The 22,256-nt window shown below is 43.0% G+C and overlaps 1 protein-coding gene across 1 annotated transcript; it reads left to right on the top strand.

The window, feature by feature from the left end:
- Nucleotides 1-754: 754 nt before the first annotated feature.
- IVD (isovaleryl-CoA dehydrogenase) lies at nt 755-22,149 on the top strand. Its single transcript, XM_079964949.1, has 12 exons — nt 755-916; nt 3,822-3,911; nt 7,083-7,134; nt 8,005-8,174; nt 10,497-10,590; nt 12,461-12,597; nt 13,610-13,706; nt 16,116-16,209; nt 17,173-17,254; nt 18,342-18,446; nt 19,065-19,137; nt 19,456-22,149. Exons 1-12 carry the CDS (start codon nt 770-772, stop codon nt 19,587-19,589), a joined length of 1,275 nt encoding a protein of 424 aa, XP_079821075.1. The 5' UTR covers nt 755-769; the 3' UTR covers nt 19,590-22,149.
- The last annotated feature ends 107 nt before the right edge of the window (nt 22,150-22,256 follow it).

A 22,256-nucleotide genomic window follows, 5' to 3' on the forward strand; every position in this document is an offset into this window, starting at 1 on the left:
CTGGTCCATGGGGTCACGAAGAGTCGGACACGACTAAACGACTAAACAACAACAACAAAAGCTATCAAGTACAGTGAGTGTATTAAGGTGCAAACTTGCTATTGGCTAAGTAATTAAAAATATTAAAGAGTTGGCAAAGCCTAGAGGAAAGGTAAGGTAAGGTTTGTTGTGCAAAAAATTGCCATGTACAGGACCACCCCACCAAGCCTCAGGACATGAAATAAAAACCATACCAGATGAGTTCTGCTTTTTGTGGGGAAGACGACAATTAATAAATAAATAGCATAATGATACCCCCCTTGCTTGCCATTTTTCTAAATTAAAAAGCCTGAAATGTTATAACATTTCCTTGCAGGGGGTTATTCCAGTCTCCTTGGTAATTTTGGTTGCCCTTTCCTGCTTCTATAAAATCGTTTCATGAGGCATGGTGTCCCGAGCTTCATCTTTTATCTTCGATCGTCTTCCCAACGATCCCCACTATGGAATTTGCCTTTTTCCCCCCACAGCAGCCGCACACCGGAAAAAGTACTTTTGAGATTTCACATGAAAAGGGTTGTGGGCTAGCGCGGGAGCGAAGGCGGCGCCCGCCGCGGGGCCACCCAAAGCCTTGGCTTTGGTTAAGGCAGCGTCCTCGCAGCGATTGGCTTTTGTTTCTCTCTCCCACCCCTCATTGGGCAACCAGTCCCCACCCGCTAGCGCTGGTTGGTAGAGAAGGCCTCTGGGGCGGAGCCAGGATCCACGGGCCTGGCGAGTCGCACAAGGAACCGAGATGGCGGCGGCGGCGCTGGCGCTGAGGCGAGAGGTGGCCGGCTGGGCCCGGCGCCGCTTCTTGGGAGGACTGTGGCAGGGGCGGCGAGGCTGCGCCGGAGCCCCGCTGGATGATACGGTTAATGGGCTGAGCGAGGAGCAGCAGCAGGTACAGCGGCGGAGCCCTTGCTGGGCTGAAGGTCGCTCGCCGGGAGCCTTTCTCTCCGCGACGCCCCCTCTGCGCCTGCTCCGTCCAGACCCCGCGCTTCAGAGCCGCGCTCCTCTTGGCCTCGAAGGGTCCCGCCCCGTCAGGTGCTGGCGCAGGGCCTTCTCCTGCCGCGGCCAGTTCTCAATAACAGGGCTTCGCAGTGGTCGGAAAGACGCGAGCACCTCTGAGCGCCTGCAGAGTGCCCGCTCCACCCCTTTCCTCAGCATTGGGTTATCGTGTCCCCAAATTTCTAATACGGTGGAAGACGACTTCCGAGTTTGAAAGGGCAACTTGTAGGCAGCCCGGATTCCATCTTCTTCCCAGCGCAGCAACTTACTTTGTATTATTTTACAGGGCTGCCCTTTATAAGTTCCACAGCTGCAAGTCGGCCTGGATGTCTTTTATTCTGGAGCGAATGAAAGGAGCGAATGTGTGAGGTCTCAGGTTGATGTGGACACAGATTTACACCCTTAGCACAGCAGTTAATTCGGAGTAGCTGCCCTTTCTCATTTACAGTCACCATTGCAGATTAATGTTCCGCTCCTAAGTGATAAGATCACTCTTTTAATGGCCAGACTAAGTGTAGTGAATTGGTTTTCTTTCTCTTACAAAAAGGCAGCTGTGGAGGCTGTGATTGAGCTTTTCTCCTCTTCTGGGTTTCCTATTAAAACAAGTGCGTCCCACCCACCCTTTCTCTCCTGCCCCCCCAAAAACTTTGGTTAAGGGGGTGACAGCTAACAACCAACAGCAATAACAAAGCCACCAGATAGGACCCCCCCCACACACACACACACCTTGTGACAGTCCTCTGCTTTAGATTGCAGATTCATTTGTACATGAAATACCTTTGGGTGGCAATCACATGTAGTTTAGTTCTAAAGTTAGGGGGTATATGTTTGTTCAGCTCTATCTGGAGAAACCTCTTAAAGCTACTAGATTCCAAAATGGCTCAGGTAACTAGATTTTCTTCTAGGATGGTGTAAGCCAGATAGCTCTCCTAAGTTTTTTCAGTCAGGGAATAAGATAACAGAGCTTACCAACATATAATTTTCCATATAAAGGAGGATATTTCCACTATCCCTATCCTTTCAAAAGCACCAAAGAATAAATAAATGTGCCTTTAAGGGTGTGTGTCAGTTTCCACCAGTTCATTTTCTTCCTTTGTGTCTCCTTGAAAGAGTGTGCTGCTAGCCTTGGAAAAGGTGTTTTCTAAATCTTAGTCAGCGATTTGTAGCTGCTTACGGTCCTCGTGACACAATGGCACAAAGTCAAGGGAGGGCTTGTCTAAATTTCAGTTAGGCTCTTGCAGCACTGCTCTCTTCAGATGCAATTCTAAGTATGATTTCTTGGCAACTTAAATTGTACTGGAACCAGTAGGGTTTCCAAGTAAATACGTTGTCTGAGTTATTTCTATCCTGCCTTTCATGGCAAGCTCCCACAAGCCAGTTTGCAATGACTTTTAAAACCAATACAATAAACAATATAGATCAAAGCAGCATCTGATACAGATACATAAGGACTCGGCAATGAAATCAATAAAATGTTTGTGAGGGGGGACATTTAGGGTCTGTTTTGAAGGCCTGCAGAACTGAGACTTGAGTTCATGGGGGAGGGAATTCCACAGATGTGTTTTAAGATCGTGTGGGTTGTCTCTTTATGTTCTGGGATTACTGCTCAGTTGTAATCACTCAGTTTTGTGTGGGTGCAGAGTGCCTTCTGTGATTTGGGTTGCCTGTGCTGGAATTATCTCTGATGGAAACCCTGGTGGGTCACTACCAGTTCAGAGAGGCAGGTTTGGACAAGATACATAGCTGATGTGATTTCGTATATACTAGCTCCACTGTAATCTTTATAGTATACTGTGTGTGTAGCAGTGATGTAGCGAAACCTTTTATAGCTTATCAAGCAGTGATTTCGCTGTAAACCTCTCATGCTGTGTCCATCCATTTTAATGCAGTTTGTTTCTCCTGTAAAAAGTGAGGCTAATTATACTTGATCATACAGGTTTTTAAGTGAGTTTTAAAAAATGATAGATTCTTGTTATGTACATACTAAAGCATCTCATCCAATAGTATTACAGAGCAAGTCCTAACTCCCACATCAGTTAAGAAGAGGCTGAAATGTTTATCTATTAGTGGGCACTATTATATTTGCAGAAGGCTCTATGAATGTAAATCTCCCCTCAGTGGAAGACCTCAAAACAGGGTGTTTCAGGGCCAGTGACAGCCAAGGACTTCTGCTTCTGAGGCTTCTTCTGAGGCTTCTCCATATTCCTGAGAGACCCCAGGATCCCATCCATCAGTTTGGCTCAGTCAGCAGTCTTGGGCCATGTATTGCATGCAGCATTCTTTAGAATGGCTCTGTGGGGTTTTGCTGGCTTTGGGACTTTGAAATGTCACATTGCTTACTTAGTTGAACAATCGCTTTTTCGGTGTTGGCATGCTGCATAGATAGGCCCAAGGGTAGTTAGGAATTAGTGTGAACTTTCTTCTACCCATCCACACACCCAAGTTCTTTTGGTATATTTTACCATAATATATTTTAACCAGAGCCAACAAACGCCTTCATGTTACTAGGTAGGGGATAACTGTTTAAAAACCAGATTAAACCTATTTTAAAATATCAAGAGATACACATTGTAGACTAGACAGAAAGTGTTTTGTCAGTAACTTCACAGGTTTCAGCTGCCACCATGGTTAGCGCTAAATAGTTTTATTGACAGTAAGTGGGAATTTAATAGAATATTCTATTCCGGGCTTGAGATCTCAAAGAAAAACAGCTAGGGAACCTTTTTGATAGCATTCAAAGGAAGGAACTTAGCAATTGTGTTTTATAATGTGCACTTTGACATTTTCATTTCTAACAGCTTCGGCAAACTATGTTCAAATTCTGTCAGGAGCACTTGGCTCCAAAGGCCCAAGAAATTGATCAGCAGAATGAATTTGAAGGCATGAGGGTAAGTGCTTCTGTACTGTGAACCTACTTATTATATAACATGACTTCGGGAGATGCATGAATATAGTTTAAAGGATGCAAATATGAAGGGTTTGAGAAAGTTACAAAATGCCTACCCATTAGAAAGAATAAACAACTAAATCCATGAGGGAAAAGGACATGTATGCCATTCAGCAAGAATGAATAAAATATACATGTTTGGTATTGTTTCTGTCTTATTTTTCAAAGTTTTCCATCTCCGTTACCTGAAAGAGTGTGTAGCCTCTCCTGAACATATAAATCTTTTCATGGAACCTTCTTCAGGTTGTAAAGAGTTAACTGTTCCAGATGCTGGGTTTCTAGAATATGGGATTTAACAGATTCCCTCTTGCGTTAATTGTTAATGAGCTAGAGATATTTTTATGGGACTTCCTGCTTCTCACTGTTTTATAAGCCCTGCAGTACTTGGAAACTTCATATGTACTAGAACTTTTATACCTGCTGTGTTTCACAATAGCCTTTTATGGAATCAATTTTTGAGTGCTGTGGGACCTTGCAATTGTATTATATGGTGTCCTTCACCAGGATAGCTTGGAAAGGTAACCAGTTCTCAGAAGTACAGAAAGTAAACAAAATGACTACAGTTATTGGCAATTGTACCATTTCCAGAAGGTCAATCATGCAAAATAACCATTACCAGTAAGTTATTTTGTAAATAAGCCCACAAAAGTTAGGACCCCCCCCCCCGAGGGGAATTGTAATGGTCTGTTGGAGTCTGGAAAATGGCTCTGCCCATTTGCCTTCTAGGCTGGGCACAGAGAAGGGGCAGGTCTCCTATCTGTCTTCTAACATAATTATGTAACTTCTCCTAGAGAAAGAAACTTGAAAAGCATAGATTAAAAGGTGACACCCCCACCCCACCTCCAGAAATCAGGGCCATCCGTCCTGACAATGTTCCAGGTCCAGAGAGCAGCTGTGCTGCAGTAAGGCATTCGTCTAGAAAACCACTTGAGGACTACTGGAGTGTCAACGTATATAAGGCAGGGGAAGTCAGTTCCCCTTCTCCATGTGCCTCCATCTTCCCAGGGCAGCTGGGACATTTATGAGACATAAATTCCTTGCCTTGCCTTGTGTATACAAGCAAAAGCCGTCCAATGAGTCCCTACAAAGGGAAGGGCAGTAACTCAGTGGCAGAGCACATGTTTTCATGCAGAAGCTCTTGGTTTCAATCCCTGCTGCCTCCCACTAAGCTTCAGCTGCTAAAACATCCAAGGTAGCAGGCTCAGGGCAAAGCTTTACCTGCTGCCAGTCAGAGTAGACATTATTTGGCTGGATGGACCAACAGCAGCTTTGTGTGAAGTTCTGTTGGGCACATCCCACACTACCAAAAGACCTGCCCTTCACTGTTTTAGATTCTGGCAGAACTAGGGGGAAATCATTGTGAGTTGTGCAGGAGGAAGAAGCTCTTCCTGGATTCAAGCTGATGTGACAGAGGAGTGTCAGATACTGAGAGATCCCAGAAGCTGTTCTAAAAACAAAGTGTTCAGGTTTCTGAGCTGATCTCCTGATTATAAGTGGCTGGCTCCTAATTTGAAATGGTTTGGCTTAATAGTGCTATGGTTCCCTGTCACCCTGCCAGTGAGGAAAACCTGCTGATTGGCAACCTGTCACATTTTTCAGTGTATCAGGAATGTCTTAGGAGGATGAAGCATCACTGCAGAAGAGATGGAGCCTCAGCGGACAGTATGTCAATTCTGGGAGATGAACACTGCTATTTAATTGGTTTTTCCCCACGTCAGGATAGTGACTCATAAGCAAAGGTTGATCTAAATGGTGATGTGCATGTAGAGCTACACTAAGTTGGGGGAACAGTGCTGGTTTTATTGGACTGTAGGGACATTGGCTTGGAGCGAGACGAACTAAAAAGAGTGTTTATCAATTTTTTTGAACTCTTGCTCCTATACAAAATTACTATGCTTCTCCAAACCTGAGCCACCTCTTCAGCCAACAATTGCACCAAATCCTTCGTTCTAGCAGCCACAGGTTTGCAGTTCAGTGCTGCACAAGTAAGGATGTGTGGATTGATTCAACACTGACATTAAAAGAAGATTATAATAGGGCAACACAAGATTCCTTTCTAAAACCAGTTAGCTAACCAGGGAAGGAAGCAGGAGGAGAAACCTGTTTTGGTCCAAAGTTCGCAAATGTTTTGGTTTCTACATTACATCATCTCTGGCTATCTTTGTTGTACAGTAAACCCACAACTTATGTCCATTTAACTTGATGCACATTCAGCTTTATGCACATGGGGCGTGGAATTAAAAAGTGGGCAGGGTTCCTGGAAAAACATTGTTGGCAATCCCACCTGCCCTGTTCAGGGAAGGTTATAATGTTTGATGTTTTATCATGTTTTTAATATTCTGTTGGGAGCCGCCCAGAGTGGCTAGGGAAACCCAGCCAGATGGGCGGGGAATAAATAATAAAATTCTTATTATTCTTATTATTGAACCCAGTGGGTTTTGACTATATGAAATTTTGGCTTTAGGTGTAATCCACAGAACATAACCCCCACATAGGTTGTGAGCTTACTATATAATCCAGTTCCTTCATTTCTCCTCCTGTGTCTTGTGTGCCCCATCCCACAGAGACCTTTATAGCAGATATGTGACACATGTTTTGACTACCTGGGATCACCTTGTGGAAAATAATGTGTAGACTCCTTTGATCTTGGTGAGCTAATGATTGTCTGCAAAATGATGGCAGAGTTTTGAGCTTGCACCAGAAATGCTATTGGGTTGGGTTGCAGAAGAGCCACAGGTCTGGAGCCATGTACATTGATGGTGCTATATAAATGCTTATAATGTTCATCACATTTGTGTAATGCAAGTTCATGTGTTAACTTATTTAGGATTATAGAGTGCATCATTCTGATGGCTCTAGCTGGGCAGCAGCATGGAAGAAGTTGTTTATTTTTTTTAGTATTTCTTAATTTTTATGGAACAAATCTTTAGTGGATGTGAAGTATTTAAGGTGGCTGTGACCTTCTGTTTCACAGCAGGTTCCATGACAACCATTATTTTGCCCAGCTTTTTGCTTCTGTGGGGAAATTAAAATGATAAATTCAGGGAGATGATGAAAAAAAACCTGGTTCCTAGTCAGGGTCTCCCTAACAGCTTTGCTCTGCTCTTTGTAGGCATTCTGGAAGAAGCTGGGTGATCTAGGTGTTCTAGGAATAACTGCTCCAGGTGAGTGTGTAGCTAGCCCTGCCTTCCTCATTCTGACAAAATATGGTATATTTAAGTGGGAAATGCTGCAGTTAGTAATGTCTGTGAATGAATAATTGGAGATCAAGGGCTTGAGGGGAAAACAGACCCAATTAGCTCACTGGCAGTTTGTCAAAGGCCAAGGCTGCTGAGGTCTAAAAGAACACCTTATGAATGACTTGTTTTCTAGCCAGTGTGGTGTAGTGGTTAAGAGCGGTAGTCTCATAATCTGGGGAACCGGGTTCGCGTCTCCGCTCCTCCACATGCAGCTGCTGGGTGACCTTGGGCTAGTCACACTTCTTTGAAGTCTCTCAGCCCCACTCACCTCACAGAGTGTTTGTTGTGGGGGAGGAAGGGAAAGGAGAATGTTAGCCGCTTTGAGACTCCTTAAAGGGAGTGAAAGGCGGGATATCAAATCCAAACTCCTCTTCTTCTTCTTCTTATATGGATATTGCCTTTGTTTGGAAATAATGTGTACTTTTGTTACATGTGACAAACATATACGTGCCTATGATGGAACATGCACACAAAGGGAGCCCTAGTTGGCACATATTGCATGCGCCGCTAGGAGTTAGTCATATGAAATATCTCCCACCATTTCCTAAAGTTGTAGCTGTGTAATTCATTCATCACTGCCTGCTCTCTTTGCTGTTTGCTTCCCTCTGACTTTACTTCTGCCCCACCTCCTGACGGTATGTGCATATATGCCTTCCAGTTTGGGATTACACTTCACGCATCTGAAGAGTGGAGTGTAGTACAAGGAAGCCTATGGCGTTATAAATCTTAACTGTGTCACAAGGCTCTTCGACTGTGTTCTAGGTAAGTCTATAAATATTTTCTCCTCCTTACCAGCTGAATATGGTGGCTCTGCGATGGGATACCTGGACCACGTGTTGGTGATGGAAGAGATTTCTCGGGCTTCCGCAGCTGTTGGGCTGAGCTACGGCGCCCACTCTAACCTTTGCATCAATCAGATGGTGAGGAATGGCAACGAAGCACAGAAAGAAAAGTACTTGCCCAAGGTATGTGGAATCGTGGAGTCTGATGTATCCAGGGAACCAGAAGCATGCTGGGTAACAACTTCAATACAGAACATGTTTCTTAGAGCAAAGAAAAATAATGCTCCCAAATTGGACACTTTCCCCCCATTGTTTTATTTAAAATTTAATTTTATATTTCCAAGCATTTATTTATTATTAAATTTCTAGTTTGCCCTTCTTCCCAAAGGCACCTGGGGTGGCAGATATATAAAAAAGATTACATAATATAGTTAAATATAAGAAAACATATAAAAAAACCTTCTAAAACATTATTAATGAAAAGTCATTTTTTTGAAAAACCTGAACTCAATATCTTAAAAAAAAAAAAATTCTTCTGTTTTGTTGCTGCAAGTAAAAGTCACGGATCTTTAGGAGAAAAGACTTTGGTTTGAAATCCAAATGTGCAATGAAAGCTTAAGTACATTTACTCCGGAGCAAGTTTCACTGAGTTTCATCGGACATATTTAGAATTGCATTTTGTTGAACCAGACTGGCATCCGCCTCCCACCTTCAGCTTGGAAGGTGCAAGCTGGAAAAGTCTGCATTCTTGGCTTTGGTATCCCTCTGCCTTTTTCAGAATTTAGTTTAGAATAGTTAACACACACGCTATTAAGTAGAGGCAGGAATGGCATCTGGATTTCCATAAGGTTGATTAACACATGCAAGTTGATCACTTGGTGGATGATCTGTCACAGAGCAAACGTGAATGTTTCATATTCATAAACTTGTCTGTCCTCCTGTCAAACATCATGTTTTCAGTGGAGTCGGTTCACGTACCCAGCTCTGAGTCATCACTGTTCAAAACTGCCTTATGTGTTTCATTGGGAGCAGGAGAAGCTGTTGTCATATCTGTCATATAGCACCAGACGCACTTTGGTCCCCTCTCGTGAGTCCTAATTTGCTTTCTAAAAATTCAGAACTTCAGACTGTTCCGACATGCTCTGCACACAAGGGTATTTACCCGCTTGTCCTGCAGCTTGTCCTTTGCTACCATGGATGGTAGTTTTGGGAAGAAGAGGAAGCACTTGAGAGTCATGGGGTGCTTCTGTTCACAGAAAACAGGTTGAAGAAGGCCCTGACAGCAGCATCCTCTGTTGTGCCCTTAAGAACAAACCAAAACTTCAAGGCTACCTCAATCTCTCCATGCTATTTGGCACACAAGAACACTCCCTGCCCCCCATGATCAATTTCCAGTGCGATAGTAAAAGCACTAAAAACAGTACAGCACTATTAAAAGCCCTTTCCTTAAGAGCAGTCAGTTCCCAAAGGCCTGCTGGAATAAACAGTCTTCATCTGTGTATAAGAAGACTGTGATGACTAGGAAAGGTAGGGTTCTCCAACTGGTGTTCTTTTATAAAGAGTCTACAGGGGCCACATGAAACAGGTTTTTTATTTAGTTGGGGGTGAATTACGATGGAACCCGATTTTTGCCTTTTTAAATTTTATAATACATTCCTTTTTCTTAATCTACTACCGTCACCCAAATGAATGAACAGTTTCTACTTCTATATCTAATAAACAGCCTTTGCCCATCTGAGTGCAGGATGACACTTCTGTGGTTTGAATCTCTGTAACCTGAGACTCCTGTATTCAATATCCCATTACATATTTGAAATCATAAATCAATATTTGTAGAGGGGTGTTGTGGTTGGCCATTATCTCACAAGTGATTGGCTATGAAATCTGTTTCACGTGTAAACCAAAGAAGTTTGAAAGGGAATAGGCTGTGTGTGGGGAGAGGTGGACAGGAGGAAATTGATGGGGGAGGGAGCAGCAGCTGCTGTGCCAGAGGGTGGCGTAAGGGAGCCCAAAAGGAGGGTCACCACCTGCTATTCCATTGCAAGGGTCAAAGACTTTAGTTTATTGCCTACCATTCTGGCATCTCATCCCATTTCCCTGATTTATTCCATACACTGGAGATTCTTGTTCTTTGTGAATTGCCCTTTTTCCAAGTGTCTTCAAACCGTCTACCCCATCCAATCATCCATTTTCAAAGGACAGCACAGGATAGGGAATTAAGAGGGACATCTACATCCCCTAGCACAGTTTGCTTGGCACTCTCTCCTACCTAAGGAATCCAACTAAAACTGTAGGTTTTCGTTTGCCATGTCCTTGTGAAACTGCAATTTTTGTGCCATTTCTTAAATAGTAGATCTCATAGGAGAATTCTGCCAAAGGTAGTGTCCCCACCATAGCATGAAAAAACTTTCAGGTTTATTGAGATCTGGTTTTTAAGGCAAGAGTGGGAACGACTGCAGGAAAACAATTCATTTTGTATCTTTCTTGCACCTCTCGTCCCTTCAGCTGATCAGCGGGGAGCATGTTGGAGCACTAGCAATGAGTGAATCCAATGCTGGTTCTGATGTTGTCTCTATGAAGCTGAGGGCAGACAGAAAAGGTAAATGCCACAGATTTGGAATTTGCCACCTGCAGTGGCCTTTGGACATTGCTGTTTAAGAATTTCTGATCCTCTATGCATTTTGTTTTGTCCATTCATTGCCAGCACAAGTCTGTGTGTGTCTTTGCATCCTCCCAAACAGAATAGCCAGTGTGGTCTAATGGCTGGAGTGTCTGAAGACCTGGGAAACCAAGGTTCAAAACCCCGCATGGCCATGACGCTCATTTTGGTGACCTTGGGCCAGTCATTGTCTAACCTATGTCACAGGGTTGTGTGGGGATTAAGTGAGGAGAGGGAGAACCGTGTACCACCCCCTTATGCTCCCTGGAGAAAAAGATGGGATATAAAATGTGATAAATTAAATAGCAAGAAATGGAAAGGGGTAATCCAGGTGCAAGATGGTCATGAGCAGGCCAGAGATTCCATACCCCAATTTCAGCTTCATTGGGATTGCTGAAAGGCAGGAGTGGAAAAGACAAATTTCTGGTTTCCAGAGGTCCCATGGCCTTTTTTTATATATATAATTTTTTTATTGATTTTACATTTTCAAAACAGATTTCTAGCAGCAATACTAGGGGAAAAAAACATACAAAAAACAAACAAAAAGTAACGAAGACACAGGTGCAAACCCTCCAACAAATACAAAAAAGAAAAAGAAAGAAAAAGAAAAAAAAAACCCACCCATCCCCTACCATGTAAGGTGAAAGAAGGAGACTTCCATCATATGTGGTGGGCCTGTGAAAAAGTAAAAAGGTTTTGGGGGCTTATTTATGACGAATTAAAAAAAAAATTGAGATACACCTTCCCCAAAAAGCCGGAAGCCTTCCTTTTAGGGATGGTTGGGAAGGAGATTAGGCAAGAGGACCAAACCATGTTCCAATACGCAACGGTAGCCGCCAGGATATTGCTAGCGAAAAACTGGAAAACCCCTAATATTCCAACCATCAGAGACTGGCAATCCAAATTATTTGAGTATATAGAGCTAGCAAGGATGACACAGAAGATCAGGCATCAGAAAAATGAAAAATTTATTAATGACTGGAGTAAATTCCTTACATACATGGAAACAAATTTAGGAAACATTAAAATCACAGTAGGCGACATATAAAGTTTGAGAGGTGTAAACAAAGGAGATAAAAAACACCCCGCAGGAAGATAGCGTGGGACTACAACTCAAGCCGTTTCTGAAGGGAAGTCAAACCCATGGCCTTAAAATAGAGATTAAGTGGTATTAGTTACAAGAGCTGGGGAAGAAACTGTGTATGTAGAAGCCGGGTTGAGAGACAAAAACTCCAAAGTTAAGGGAGCGTGTGATGTAAATTACACTTTTCAAGATACACTGGCCTGTGGGCCAGGCATCTTGTGAATATTTTGAGAACCAATATATATTTTAGCATGTATTTATTTACGAAAATTTATTATATAGTGCTTGATACAAGTAAAACCTCTAAGTAATTTACAAGAAATATTTAAAATTATGAATAAAAAACCAGTTAAAAGCAATTTGAAACATTTAAAAATAATTAAAAATTAATATTCAAAAAGCATCAAATTGCATCAGCATCTGCAAGTCTGGACAGTCTTGCATAAACAAAAATGTTTTAAGCAGGGGGGCAATTCTAGCCCTACTTTTCAAGAGAGCTGGCTGGTTATAGAAGAAGCCAGCTATAAAACTGAGCTGTGTAGCGTCTGTATTATTTTTTTGCAGTAGAAGATGCAGCTCTGCAAGTTTTTCTTTTTCTTTTTCTTGATATGCCAGACCTAGGAATGGAGGAAATCAGATTTCCAGAAATCGAGAAGAATTACTTGTGGAATGTCAAGCTGTCATGTGGGTCTTAACAGAATTTTCTGCTTGTTTCATCTTTTCTAGGAGATTATTTTGTTTTGAATGGGAACAAATTTTGGATTACCAATGGTCCAGATGCTGACGTCCTAATTGTTTATGCTAAAACAGATCCAAGTGCTGTTCCAGCTTCTCAAGGGATAACAGCATTCATTGTGGAGAAGGTAGGTTTATGGGACAGTGATGCTCCCTCTTTTTATCCCCAAGGAAGATACTTTCCAGGTGGTGTCTGGTCACTCAGGTGTGAGATTTCTTGATTGGGGGGGAGGGAGTCACGCTTTCGTTCCTACCCCTTGACTTGCACATCAGAATGAATTCAAAATTCTTCCCTGCTGAATGAATCTACAGTGGTGCCCCGCAAGACGAACGCCTCGCAAGACGGAAAACCCGCTAGACGAAAGGGTTTTCCGTTTTGGAGGCACTTCGCAAAACGAATTTCCCTATGGGCTTGCTTCGCAAGACGAAAATGTCTTGCGAGTTCCTGCGGGTTTCCCCCCCTTTTTCCCCCTTTTCCTAAGCCCTAAGCCGCTTATCAGCTGATCCGCTAAAAGCCGCTAAACCGCTAATCCGCTAAGCTGTCAATGGGCTTGCTTCGCAAGACGAAAAAACCGCTAGACGAAGAGCCTCACGGAACGTATTAATTTCGTCTTGCGAGGCACCACTGTACAATGGTTGCTGAAGTAAGCTGTAGGCAGGTGATAGTACTTGTTGTTCAGAAGTTTGCTCTGCTGCTCTGTGGCACATGGAACAGAGCCAGGGAATCTGTGCTGATGTTCCCTGAAAGTTCTGGGCAAATGCCACATTTGGGTCCCTGTGAGGAGAGGATTCTCCTGGGCCAGCTCTACAGATGGTAAAGTTGGATATTTGGCCAGACGCCAGAGCCAGCAAAGGACCTGCCATCCAGTGTTCCACTTTGAGAAGAAGACACGGGGGCTCAGGTCTGCCTGGAAACAACAGAGTTCACTCTGATTGGGGTGTTCGTTCCCTAACATCTGAAGTTCTTGACTTGATGATGAAGGAAATAAACTTGGGATTATCTGTAGGCACTTTCATGTTTCAAATATTTTAATCCTCTCCCTGCTTATCCTCTGAATTGTCATGCAGTGTGCCATCATTCGATCGGCCTCTTTATAAAAAATGGATTTTTCCAGTAGTTCTTCCTCCCCTTTTCTTCAGGGTACACCTGGTTTCAGCACCGCACAAAAGCTTGATAAACTGGGAATGAGAGGGTCAAATACCTGTGAGTTGGTCTTTGAGGACTGCAAGATTCCTGGTGAGTGATACTGAAGTTAACCTACCTCCCTCAACCCATGGCAACTCTTTCCTTACTTATATTTTCTAGTCACTGCAATGTTCAAATATGTGTACAATGAAAAGTTAGAAAAAATAAAACCCAGCATGAAAAGCATATGTTATTAAATAGTTCAAGCAAGTAATATATAAAAGCATCATCAAATCTACTTGGCTCATCATTAGTTTTGTTTTGCAATATTAATCTTATCAAGCTTGTCTAGAAATGAAGGTCTTAATTGTCGCTTGAAGGGGGCAAGCTTGTGGACCTGCTGTACACTTCTGGAAAGTGGACCAAGACTGAAGGTGATATTACTGCGAGGCCATCAGTTGAAAGACTAGCCAGGATAGGCTACCACATTTACACTCGCTGTGGCTGATTTCTGTCCCGTGGGAAAAGCCAAGATTTCTTCCTTGGTTCCCTTTGTGTGGTGGCAAGTTCTTCCCCAACCACCCTCAATTTGCAGATGTTACTGAGAAGCTCCAGGACTGATTGCTTGCACCCTCTTTCCCAAGGACAACTTGGCAGATTTACAAACTTTTCAGAAACACCAATTAAATGGCTGCTGGGCTGCCATTTTTCCTTACAGTCTGCTTCCGATCCTTCCAGTGTGCTCTCGTGGCCACAGGCTCCCTCTCCTTAGCAGAAGAGATTAGTAGCAGTACCAAAGAACGCGTGTTCTTTTTGAGACTCCCTCTGATCTCCCAGGACCACTTCAATCGTTGCTCAGTGCCGAGCTGCTTCAGTAGATTCCTGCATCTCCAACGCAACATTTCCCTTAGATCAGTGTGTGCTTTTGAGTGTTTGCCACCCGCTCTGCTGTATTAGCGTGCGGGTTTGTCATTGGCACTCCACCAAGTGTTGCGCAGGTTCCTTTGATCGTGAGTGTTGCCCCACGGAGTCCCACTCTTAGGTCACACAGCAACGGTCAGGAGCGGATTTGGAAAGCTCATCTTGTATTTTGCCCGAGGCGTAATTGTTGAAGGTACATTCAGGGAATTCAGATGCAGCTCTTTCCTTTTTTGTTTTTTGTATTTCACAAGGAGTTACTTCATGCAGTTTCTCCGTTCAGCAGCATTACCCATGCTATTTGCCAACATATATATATATATATATATATATATATATATATATATATATATATATATAAAAAATTAATTCTGTGCTCCCACCCATGAGCCCCATGCTTCCTTCCTGGGTCCCTGCAGGTTGGGAGGGGAAATCCAAATTCATCAATTAAGATCGGTATGTGGTATGGAGTAACACCACTGATTCAGGCACCATTTGCAGTGCAGAAATTGATACAGTACTGGCCTCATGCGCATGGGATGCCAGCACATGCAGGAAACAACACTGGCTTAGTGTTATGTCTGAACCAGTGATCCTCTCTTGCTCCCTACAAACCATGATCTCTAGCTAAGGTTTGTCCTTGGCTCACTGATCATGAGTGGTTGGAGCAAAACAAATCACAGTTTGGATATAATGCCAAGTCTGGAATCATGATTTCCTTCTTGTGCAGGAGGAGCAAACTGATGAAGACCAGTGCTTTTATGGTAAACCATTAACTATGGCTTCCCATAATGTGTGAACAGGGTGAAAAAGTTGGCTTAAGTCAACTGAATGCATATGTGTGCCAAATTTTGTAATACATATATATATTTTAGTCTAGAACTCGGAATCTCCTGTCTGTAGCAGGCACTTGGAATCATGCTGCGTTCAGCACTCTGATCACCAACAGATTAAAACACGTTCCCATTGAAGCTAATTCATGCATAATTTGATCTGTTCCTTAGTAACGATGCCAAGACGTAGGCCGTAAACACACTTTGCTGTTTTGTGCAAGGTACATGAGCAACTGAGATTGTGTTGCTGCTTTCTCTTAGTTTATGTTGCTTGAAAATAAAAAGCGATGTTTGAGTGTAAGGTGTAACTGTGTTTGTGCTTATATACTGGGGCATACTCCTATGTGGGGACGCGGGTGGCGCTGTGGGTTAAACCACAGAGCCTAGGACTTTGAATCCCCGTGACGGGGTGAGCTCCTGTTGCTCAGTCCCTGCTCCTGCCCACCTAGCAGTTCAAAAGCACACAGTGCAAGTAGATAAATAGGTACCGCTCTGGCGGGAAGGTAAATGGTGTTTCTGTGCGCTGATCTGGTTCACCAGAAGCGGCTTAGTCATGCTGGCCACATGACCTGGAAGCTGTACGCCGGCTCCCTCGGCCAATAAAGTGAGATGAGCGCCACAACCCCAGAGTCGGCCACAACTGGACCTAATGGTCAGGGGTCCCTTTACCTTTACTCCTATGTGAGCACACATATATAGACGCACAAGGAACACACTATCTAGGATTGTGTAGGTTCATCAGAAATCAACTTTCCCTTGTTCCTCACAGCTGCGAATGTCTTGGGGCAACTGAGTAAAGGAGTCTATGTGTTGATGAGTGGCTTGGATCTGGAGAGACTTGTGTTGTCTGGCGGACCCCTGGGGTAAATATGTATTTATTTATTACTCTAGTGACATGGCTTGTTGTGCTTCATTGGTTCTATTAATACATGGAATCGCCACCACTTTAATGGCTGGAGGGGGATGCTCATCTTTTTATGAACTAGTGACCTCACACAATTGCTGTGCCACAGGATAGCTTGAAAACAGCTGTGGTAATTGTGCTATGTGGATAGTCTGTTTAGACACGGCAGATATTTTGCTCTCTAATGAGAGGACCTGCCCTTCTCCCTGAATGTAGAGATGCCATGGGATTCTCCCTGACATGAAACTCTTGCCTTTGGGAATCATTGAAAAGCAGCGAGGCCTTGGCTAGGTCTTAAGGCCAGCCAGAGTTTGTGGACCCCGGGATAATGCTATTGCCAACTACAGAGTAGACTGCCCTATGGCATATTTTTGCCCCTTTTATTTTCAATATCCAACCTGATGGAGACTTTTGAAAAGCAGCAGCTTTTGAGGATCTCAAGCAGAGAGGCCTTTCCCATCACCTGCTACCTGGTCTCCCTGGTGACCCTACTAACTGGGGTTGCCGGTGATCTAATATAGGATTTTCTGAATAGATTAGTGCCACCACTAAACTGGTCCCTAACCTACTATGACTTCTGGATTTATTTAATTATTTTTAGTGGACAAACAGAGCTACATGCATTTGTTAAAATTTACAGGTTTCTCTATGACGGGAGTTGTTATCCTGTCCTATCCAACCATCCATCTATCCATCTAAACATACCCATGTGGGTATTGCAACATCTCATTTGTGACTTTTTCAGTTTATCTGTAGGCTACTTTTTATTGTTATTCCTGCTTTTGCAGCTCCTTTAGTTTTTTTGGTTTTATGGATTGTATTTTGATGATGATATTTTGATGTTTTTATTGACTCTCTATAAGCCAACTTTTCAAAGGCAGGATGGAAATCTTAAAAATCTGCATGCCTCTTTCCCTTGCAGGATCATGCAGGCTGTCCTGGACCATGCACTCCCATATTTACATGTGAGGGAAGCTTTTGGACAGAAAATTGGCCATTTTCAGGTGAGAGCCATAAGAGGGTTGCCAGTGAACTTTTAGAGCCTGCTTTTAGAGCCTGCTTCCTTTTACAGTTGGATAAAGCTGGTTCTGGATCAATCTGTCTTCCTCAGATAAATATTTCCACCTAGAGCTGTGATGCTGCTTGTTTCCTAACAAGCAGTTCTGAAGCTAACCATTTCCCCCAAGTTCCTTTTTAGTTGCTGGCTGATTTTAAAGTAACACTGAAATGTCTCCTATTGCTAGAACCTCATGATAATGTGCATTCAGAAATTTAGGGCTTAGGAGAAATCCAGGGTTTGGTTTCAATTTGCTGATTATGGCAGCTGATGTTAGCTTTGAATAATCAGGTAACTATTTCAACTTTAGTTGGATTTGGAATCGCAGTGTGCACTACTGGATGCTTGTCTTTTTAGTGGTCAACCAAACTCTCTTTTTTAAATATATAGGCAGGTACGTTTAAGTCTGGGTTTTTAAAAATAGGATCCAGGTGGCTGCTGTCCGAATGCTAAATGTATGCAGCAAGCCTGCAATTTATGTGCATTTAACTTGTGCACATTCAGCTTTACACACGTGGCAAAATAAATAAATAGATAAATAAGGGGGCGGAGGAAATGACTTTGGCAGTCCCACATGCCATTGAACCTAATGTGTTTTGACTACAGTGGTACCACTGGTTATGAACTTAATTCGTTCCAGCAGTCCGTTCTTAACCTGAGATACCACTTTAGCTAATGGGGCCTGCCACACTGCCGCACAATTTCTGTTCTCATCCTGAGGTAAAGTTCTTAACCCAAGGTACTAGTTCCAGGTTAGCGGAGTCCGTAACCCAAAGTGTTTGTAACCCGAGGTGTTTGTAACCTGAGGTACCACTGTATACACAACTTTGACCTTAGGCACTATTCCCGGAACGTAACCCCTATGTAAGTTGCAGGCTTCCTGTAACTTTTAACTTAATAATTTTTTATTAATTTACTTTATGTGTGTATACTTGTTGCCATCTTAATTGTTTTTGTACTAAGGATAGCAGCAAGGGGTGATAAAAATTGTGAAAATAAATCCAAATCTCTCTCTCTCCTTATGCTCTGATTAGCTCATGCAGGGTAAAATGGCTGATATGTACACACGGCTGATGGCTTGTCGACAGTATGTGTACAATGTCGCAAAGGCCTGTGATCGAGGACACTGCAATGCAAAGGTGAGCTCATGGGTGCTTGCAACATTTTTTTTTTACCCTTCTGTATTTTGTGTAAGCAGGAGGGGTGAAGAATCAGTAGTGTAAGAGACTTAAGTCCACAGCAGAAAATATATGATGTTTTGAATACACTCTTAAAGGAGAAGAATACTTCCTTGCCCACCTGGCAATGGCTTTCCTTTTGCGTATAGATGCAGCATGAGAAATTGATGTGGTACTAGAATATTGTGCCACTTGCTTTTGCCACTAATATCATAGCTTTCATGTGCTCATGATGACAACCTAATAGGATGGACAACGGAAGTGCTGTCTCTTATCTTAAATCCCATGTGTACCTAAACTCAGCGTAGCATGAAGCCACAAATGTTATGGTTTCTGTTGCAATTCGCAGGTGGGTGGGGGTAGTCAGAGCTTAAGGGGTGCATAACAGTGCCCTCATCTCGGAAGAAAAGGTGGCTGCTTCCTTGTTGGTAACCATGGTGCGAATTCGAAATCTGGTTTAGCTAGAAAGACGGCTGGCTTAGAGAATTCTGCCAGTCGCTTGTGGGGGGTTGGGGCCAGAAGAGCTGAACGTCTATCTTGGAAGTTCTTGATTGAAAATGATCTTATCTGCCCCACCAGGACTGTGCAGGAGTGATTCTCTACTCCGCGGAATGTGCTACACAGGTCGCTTTGGATGGAATTCAGTGTCTGGGTAAGATCACAGGTGTGCATGTGGTTGTCCCACCAAAAGGCAGGCTGACCTAGCAGGCAGTTGCACAATTTCATGCCATCTTCTTGTTACCCTGCTTTAATCATGGAATTGGGAGCAATTATTACTACTAATAATAACTTTATTATTTGTACCCCACCCACCTGACTGGGTTGCCCCAGCCGCTCTGGGCTAACAAGTGATTTCCATTTTAGCCAAATTCAGCATTCATCATCCCACAAGCCGTTGCCCGCAGGACCCAGTCTGCATCCAAGAGCTCTGTCTCTTGTTAGACTTTAAGGCTGCCTTCTTGTGTTGCAGGTGGAAACGGCTACATCAATGACTACCCTATGGGTCGCTTTCTGCGCGATGCCAAACTGTATGAAATAGGCGCAGGAACCAGCGAGGTGCGGAGAATCATCATAGGCCGGTCGTTTAACGCTGCTTTTAAGTAGCGCTGTCGTTCGAGGAGAATCACACTTCAAACCGAGAGGCCTTTTATTTCTAAGACTGTAAAAGCGCACAAGCATTTTTCCGCTCCCGCTACCAGAATGACCACCTCCACTTATCTCTCGACCTTCTGTTCTCAATGCAAACCCAACTAGATTCCCTAAGAACATCCGATTGCATTACAATTACAGTGGAATACAGTAGAAAGCTCAAGTGGAATATGTGGATATCTGCCAACATGGCTTGCTTAGAAAGGGAGAAATTTTGTACACTTTAAAAAAGATTATCAGTTTTGTGAACTATTGAAGTAGATTTCTCTCTCTCCCGAATGTGGTGTTTTTAGTGAATGGGATTAGCAGCATGGTGTTCTGTTGCATCACACCTCCAGAATGCTAGCTGACTTTATGGGGTTCTTTTGCATTTCATGGGATCAGCCACCCAAGCAGCATTAAGGCTGCTGCTGAAACATTGGTAACATGGGAGGTATGCATTTTTGTTTGTTCCTATCCTCTCTTGCTGCTTACTGAGGTATATTAATACCCTGCGAAGCCTTCATTCATTTGATGGACTGCCACCTCATGCTTGATTCATGCGGTGATGTCACCATCTATCATTCTGGAAGCAGTTAAAATGTCAAAACACTACAATGTGCCAGCCGAGAGTGAATTGGGGAGGAGGCGGAGGAGGCAACTTGACTGGGGAATGTTAGGTGCTTTTGCAAAGCTTCCCCTCGGTGAACATGGCTGCATGTACAATTTGCTCTGCCTACTAGAAGAAACAAAAGCTCAGCTGATGGATAAGACGGGGTAGGATCTAGTGGTGCTTTACACACCATCATATGAGGACTGAAAGGTTTTTGGTTTTTACTGGGTGGTAAACAGTGTGACACAATTTCCAAAGATGTTAAAGTCCAGGCAAAAACAGAAGTTGGCTAGGATTTAAAATGGTTGTCTGTGGCTGGATTATTGTCTTCCATTGATTTCTCTCTGGGCAGTACCTTACCATGAACTTTTAGGCTGATCCTGTACTGTCCACATAAACGATGGAAAGGGAGACAGTATAATGAAAACCAGCAGCTTCCAGCACTTGAGCTCTGTTAATCTTAGACCAATTCATGAAGGGATTGGCGTGGCTTGAATGTAACGGAGAACCAGTATGCTAGAACACACAAGGTTTATGTTGGTAAGCTGGTCTTAATAATTCAGTCTTTCTCATATAACGCATTAAATTTTCTAACGAGAGGGGATCCGTTCACTGCAAGCAGACATGCTTGCATAAGTCAGACTTCCTTTTATTTTCCAGTTTTATATACCACTTTTCACCCAAGTGATTTTGAAGTGGGTCAAATAGGTTCTTATGTGCCAAAAGCAGTGAACAGAACCAGGCACTGTGGGCCATGCCTGTGGGACAGAAAACATCAACCCCACAAACATCTAAAGCTCAAATAAATTGTGGAAACCCTTCAGATCTGATGGGGTCATGGGGAATCTTGATTAGTACCGTAATTGGTAACCCGGTCAACTTTTTCAAACCCAAGACACATCTTTAAATCCCATATGCACAACGTATGATTGACTTAAAAGCTTTTACTATTTATGTACAACTTTCCCCTTTCTTCTTAATAAACTTTTTTTAAAAGGTGGTGGTGACAGCACTTGATGGTTGAAATGGACCTTGAAGGTGGAAATCATGGCAATCTCCTTGACTATTCAGAATGAGATGCTCTTTTGGGAACAGCCCTAGAGCATAGCATATTTGGTCTTCAGTGTTATTTAAGTCTCACAGAGTCTCTGAGGACACCAGCTTTCATTTTAAAAGATAAGTAGTGGATGGGCAAAAGTTGGCAGTATTGCACACTGTCAAACAAATTGCCAATCTCTCAACATACATGTCCCATAAAAATTCATTGATTCTTTGCATCTCTCAATCACATTAGATTCTGCAGCCTTCTGCCTCATTTTCAGAAAGTATCTGTTAAAGGGCAGTTATTGGAAGAGAGACACAGAAACAGGAAGTGTTTCTAAAGCGCAGTGAAATGTTGCTTTTAACCCATTTTGAAATCTGAATTGTAGCAGGTACAGCTTTATCACCCAACTTGTCCAAAGCTCCATTGAAGTGAGTGTAAGAGTTGAATAATACAAAGGAACGGATTCAACTTGGGAGGTTGTGGTCTCTCCTTCACTGGAGGTTTTTAAGCAGAGGTTGGATAGCCACCTGTCATTGATGCTTTAGTTGAGATTCCTGTATTGCAAGGGGTTGGACTAGATGATCCTTGGGGTCCTTTCCAAGTCTACAGTTTATGATCTTTAACACTCTGACTTCTAAATTTGCTGCCTGGCCCTTGGGCAAGCTTCTTCACAGAAGTGTTAAGATGGAATCCGTAATTCTTCTGGGAGATTGCTAATAAAACTCTGGATGTATCCATAAGTCAATGTGATTGGATGTATTGAGTGGTTTATTCAAAAGGTTCTTTCCAATGTAATGTGAAACATGGATAAATTGCTGACTAACGGATGGCTTTGTTGAATGCATTAATGTTGATTAAACTATTGCAGTACAAACAAATATATGCCCCCTATTCATGTATCAGCTATTAGCATGCTCTAGCATGCCCAGCAGGAGGCAGGTAGAAACTTCATGTGCTTCTTAGCATTAAATCACCACAACTGTGA

The sequence above is a fragment of the Podarcis cretensis genome, assembly GCF_951804945.1.
Source record: "Podarcis cretensis genome assembly, chromosome: 1".
NCBI classification, from domain to species: domain Eukaryota; kingdom Metazoa; phylum Chordata; class Lepidosauria; order Squamata; family Lacertidae; genus Podarcis; species Podarcis cretensis.